A 4,898-nucleotide genomic window follows, 5' to 3' on the forward strand; every position below is an offset into this window, starting at 1 on the left:
TATTTACTTTAATTTAATTAAAACAGAAAATTAAAAGTATTTGTAAAATTTTAAAAAGTAAAATAAAAGTGTTAAGAATCCATATTTTTGAATAATATATAGTTTATTTAAATTGATTTATCAATTTCAATAATTGAAGAGACATATTTATGAAAATTGAAATTCTAAATTTCAGTGGCAGTAGGGGGCAGCTGTTGGGTGTATATTGGTCAAGGCACAGCCGGTCAAGTGCGCTGGTCCAAGTCATTGTGAGAGAGAATGGAAGAAGCGAGTGGTGGTTCCAACTTTCAAGAAAAGAGTCGCCCACTTTGTCTTTTCTGTGAAAAACTCTTGGATTTGAACGACTCCAAGTCTTTTCCTTGGAATTTTTCAATGCCGGCAACAACCTCCCCATTGGGGCAATTTCATTTCTGAAGTATCTTTTCTTCTTCTTCTTCTTCTTCTTCTGCTTCTTCTATCTTCACCACCCTCAGAATGTCCACACCAGCAGAGTACGTTCTCTGCCTGCGGTGATCAGTTTTTAGATTACTCATTATCCTGTTATTCTTCTAGATGATGATAATACGCATGCATGCTCATGCTTTTCAGTTATTTCGTTTGTCACTAGTGTTTGAATTTTTCTTCTTCTTATTCAACTGTTTTCTGCATTCAGAATATTTCTCCTGAGTCCTGCTGGCTTCATTTTTATTTTCATGGTTTTCTGCAGGCCCTCCCCTGAATCTGCAATTGTTCCAAATTGGCAAATTTTCTTACCGAAATGTTTTGTAATCCGCTGAAAATAATCCCCTGTACTTGATCATCCACACCTACACAAGTAGGCCTTTCCCACCATCCAAATTGATTCAAATTTTGTCCCCTTAAGCTGTTTCTTTCAATCCAAAAACATTCTGTTTTTTTTTTTTTTCCTGAAGATTAAGATTTAATATATGTTCTTAATCAAACCTCATACTTCTCTCACCTTTTGTCATCAATTGGACAGATCAACTTGATCTTCATTTGCAAGTACATGCAAGATTTAATGACCTTATCTACATAAGAATTGTTATAGTCTTGACATAATCAGAGTTCTGATTATTAGATTTCTCGAGTTTGAGCCTCTCCAAACAGCACCTGCTTGATTCTTTTGTCTTTGTTTTAATTTCCCATCACTTGTTTTCTTGTATGGTCATATTTGAAGAATTATTATGTGTGATAATGTTAACTGGTTATTAGTTTGTGTTTTGTTTAGATACTATAGATCTCTACCACCTGTGAGCAAGGTCTATGGAGTGGCCTGTTTACTGACCACCACTGCCTACTATCTCCAACTTTATCATCCTTGGAACATTGCTCTTTCTTATGAACTTGTATTCAAGCGCTTCCAGGTAAATTAGTTACATTCATCAATCGATCCAATATTTAGCAGGTTCACTATCAAATATTGGCATGGTAATAAATTTCTCTTTGTATGCTTGATCAGTTTTTCTCTTTTAACTATGATATAGGTTTGGAGGCTTGTTACAAACTTCTTCTTTCTCGGGCCATTTTCACTTTCCTTTGCATTACGTCTTCTGATAATGTGAGTATGCTTACTCTGTGCTTTAAACTTATACCATATATCGTTTATCGCTTGTTTGGTTGCCATAAAGACAGAGAGGAAAAGAAAATCTTGAGGTAATTTTGCCATAATACAGTTATTTGATTACAAGAATTATGATGTATGCAAAGTCAAAATCATTATGCCTTGTATAACTGTGCAGCTTTACTCGAAACATTTTGATGCTGCAGTCCCTTCATACAGCTTTATACAAAATATTTGCTCTTGTTAAGAATTTCCCACTTATGATTTCACTGAGAAATTTTGTTGTTTTTTGAACTAATACTCTGTAACCATGAATAATAAATATAGAGCCAGATATGGTGTTTCATTAGAGAGGGGGCCATTCGACAAAAGGACAGCAGACTATGTATGGATGCTGATCTCTGGAGCACTGTCACTTCTGGTAAATCAATGGAATCCCCTATTTAAACACATTGCTTCAGTTGGATTGTAATTATGATATGCCTATAGATAGTGCACCCTTAGGGAAGGATTGCATCTGCTGTCCAAGTGTTTGCAGTTTGAGATACCAAATGGGATTAGTTAATCATCTAATTTGTAGTCAAAATTTGGAACTCAAAGCATTTTCCTGGAAAAGAGTTGAGGAATACGTTGAAATGCCAAACCAAAAAGGAAAGGAAAAATAAACACCAAGGTATTTGATAAGAACTTGCCAATTAAGGGGACGACGGTGGGGGGCTATATCATCTGACTAGACACATCGCAAAGATGCAATATCTTCTCCTTCAACATCTTACCTTTTTTGTCAACAATAGCTGATTTGGTTCAAGCTCTTGCTTGCTCTGGATGTTTGCATTTCAATTTGGTTACCCCTCCAACTTCAAATCAATTAGCAGATGATTTTACTGAAGAGTACTTCTTCCTTTACTCTGTTCTTAGGTCCAAGCTGATGTGATGAATTCTGAAGAGATTTAGGGACTGATCTTGAAAAAGTTAGCACATGATGGGTTTATTTTGCTTTTCCTCTCTTGAGACAATGACTATACTACTGGATGTCATCAGGTGATGGCCGTTGTCCCGTATCTATGGTCTTGGTTCATGGGAGCTTCATTGGTTTTCATGATTGTCTATGTTTGGGGCCGTGAGTTCCCAAATGCCCAAATCAATTTCTATGGTCTTGTTTCATTTAAGGTACGTTTTCTCTCAACAATCCTACCAATTGTGGCTTCAAAATATATGCACATGTACTAGAAACAGAAACATTCAGACAAGTCTTGAAGTCTAAATTGACTTTCTATCCATCTATTCTGCACGCAGGGTTTCTATCTTCCCTGGATTTACCTAACAGTGGATTTACTTTTGGGTAATCCTTTGAAGCCAGACATCCTCGGGATGGTTGCAGGGCATCTCTATTACTTTTTAACAGTGCTTCATCCTCTAGCCGGTGGAAAAAACATATTAAAGACTCCTCTCTGGGTGTATCCTTTTCCATTTGTTTCATCAGCTTAGAAAGTCATCCATATATGCATCAGTTTCATCATGTTCCAAGTCTGAAATCTATTAATGTTTATAGCATTTTTAGCTTAAAAAACAACAAATTTAATACCAATTGATAAAAAATTCTTCACAAATTAGTGTTGAAAGGATTATTTTGGCATTTTTAAGCTGATGGACATGCTGAAATGTTTGTATATCACATGTTGTCTCCATCATTGTTTTGAAACTCTTTCTGTTCTGGGATATATCCATGTCTCCTTCTAGATAATTACATGGTGCCTGTTTGAGTTTTGACACACTGGCATATAATAAAAAACCTGCAGAGTACGAATTTTTGGGAGGTTGATATAAAAAACAACAGAATTCACAATTTTCTTCTAGTGTTTTAAGTATGAATAACCATCAAATGGTGGACTCGATCAAGATTTAAGCAGTTAGAAAACTATTGGGACAATTAGAAATTATGAACATGTTTTTCTTAATGCATTTGCAGTCACAAATTGGTGGCATTTTGGGGAAAGGGAACCCAAGTGAACTCCCCAGTACAGCAGGATCCAAATGCAGGAGTGGCTTTTCGGGGAAGAAGCTATCGCCTGAATGGGAATCAAAGGAGGAGTCCATCAGAAGCAGAAACAAGCACTCCCATGCAGCAGACTGATCCAAATTCTGGAGTTCCTTTCCAGGGAAAAAGCTATCGTCTTGGAGGCCGTTAGCTTATTTTTGTTTTGTGTGAGCAACAATGGCTTAATCAGGATGCATCCAGATTGATGCCTCCCTCTTTATCCATGGCCTGCATGGGAACAACTGAGAGGATTTAGAATAAGTGTTTCTACATATTAAGTTCTACTGTGTCTGGTGTAGCTGTAACCTTGATATGCAAACTCATTTTCAAAAAGATATGTACCTGAAAAAGCTTACTAATAACTGTTACTGTGCTTTCTATATTTGTACTATGACTTTTTAAGCAAATACTTGAATTAACCTGATACATTTATAAATTAAAGTTATAGCATTATAAATATTATTTTATAAATTTATGAGATTATGAATGTTCCTAATGTCTAGGGGAATTGGGTTTTATAAATATAGTGTTAAAAGGAGAGTTCTTTTTTGTATACCTCTTGAATCATTGAATCTTCTTCGTCTTTGTTTTTTCATTAAATATAAAATTATATATGAAATCTAGAAAACTACAAAGAAAAGTTAGAATTTCAGATCTGAGGTGAAGAGGAAGGGTACTTTAATTTTTTCTTTTAAGAGAAACTTGAAAGTAAAAGTTATACTTATATATATATATATATATATATATATAGAGAGAGAGAGAGAGAGAGAGAGAGAGAGAGAGAGAGAGAGAGAGAGAGAGAGAGAGTAGAGTAGTTTTAAAAGAAAAAGAAATAATTAATAGAAAAGTACGGAAATAAGTAAATCGGTGTTTAGGTGAATTTAAAATTTGTAAATCTTAAACGTAGAGTTATTTTGATGAAGATTTGAGAAAACGAAATTAACTCTAAGATGGAAATTTGAATATGGTAGAAATGTTCCAAGGATGGGATATCTACTAATCCTAGCAAGATGGTTGTGGTTAGTTGGAAAAGGCCAACAACCATAACTAAGGTTAGAAGCTTTTTAGGATTTGTTAGATATCATAGATGTTTTAGAGGGATTCTCTAAAATCTTTCTACCTCTGACTAAACTTACTCAAAAGAAAACTAAGTTTATATGGCCTAATGAATGTGAGCATAGTTTTGAGGAGTTGAAAAATAGATTGGTGACTAGTCCAATATTGATTATTCCTTCGGGTTGAGGGTGATATATTGTCATTAGTGATGCATCAAACTAAGGGTTTGGTTGTGTATTAATG

At 34.9% G+C, this 4,898-nt stretch overlaps 1 protein-coding gene across 1 annotated transcript; it reads left to right on the plus strand.

Annotated features, from left to right (window-relative positions):
• The first annotated feature begins 367 nt into the window (after nt 1-367).
• On the plus strand, nt 368-4,049 carry LOC100264723 (derlin-1.1). The gene is made up of 7 exons (XM_002266338.4): nt 368-491; nt 1,229-1,364; nt 1,485-1,558; nt 1,889-1,982; nt 2,603-2,731; nt 2,858-3,018; nt 3,531-4,049. The coding sequence occupies exons 1-7, from the start codon at nt 475-477 to the stop codon at nt 3,748-3,750; spliced, it is 831 nt and encodes a 276-aa protein (XP_002266374.1). The 5' UTR covers nt 368-474; the 3' UTR covers nt 3,751-4,049.
• Nucleotides 4,050-4,898: the final 849 nt, after the last annotated feature.

This window comes from Vitis vinifera, chromosome 16 (assembly GCF_030704535.1).
Source record: "Vitis vinifera cultivar Pinot Noir 40024 chromosome 16, ASM3070453v1".
In the NCBI taxonomy this organism is placed as follows: Eukaryota; Viridiplantae; Streptophyta; class Magnoliopsida; order Vitales; family Vitaceae; genus Vitis; species Vitis vinifera.

Bases quoted from the DNA above. Each gene is read 5' to 3' on its own strand.
- LOC100264723 (XM_002266338.4), top strand. The intron at 1,559-1,888 runs GTGAGTATGCTT...TAATAAATATAG, and splicing joins GCATTACGTCTTCTGATAAT to AGCCAGATATGGTGTTTCAT. The intron at 2,732-2,857 runs GTACGTTTTCTC...TTCTGCACGCAG, and splicing joins ATGGTCTTGTTTCATTTAAG to GGTTTCTATCTTCCCTGGAT.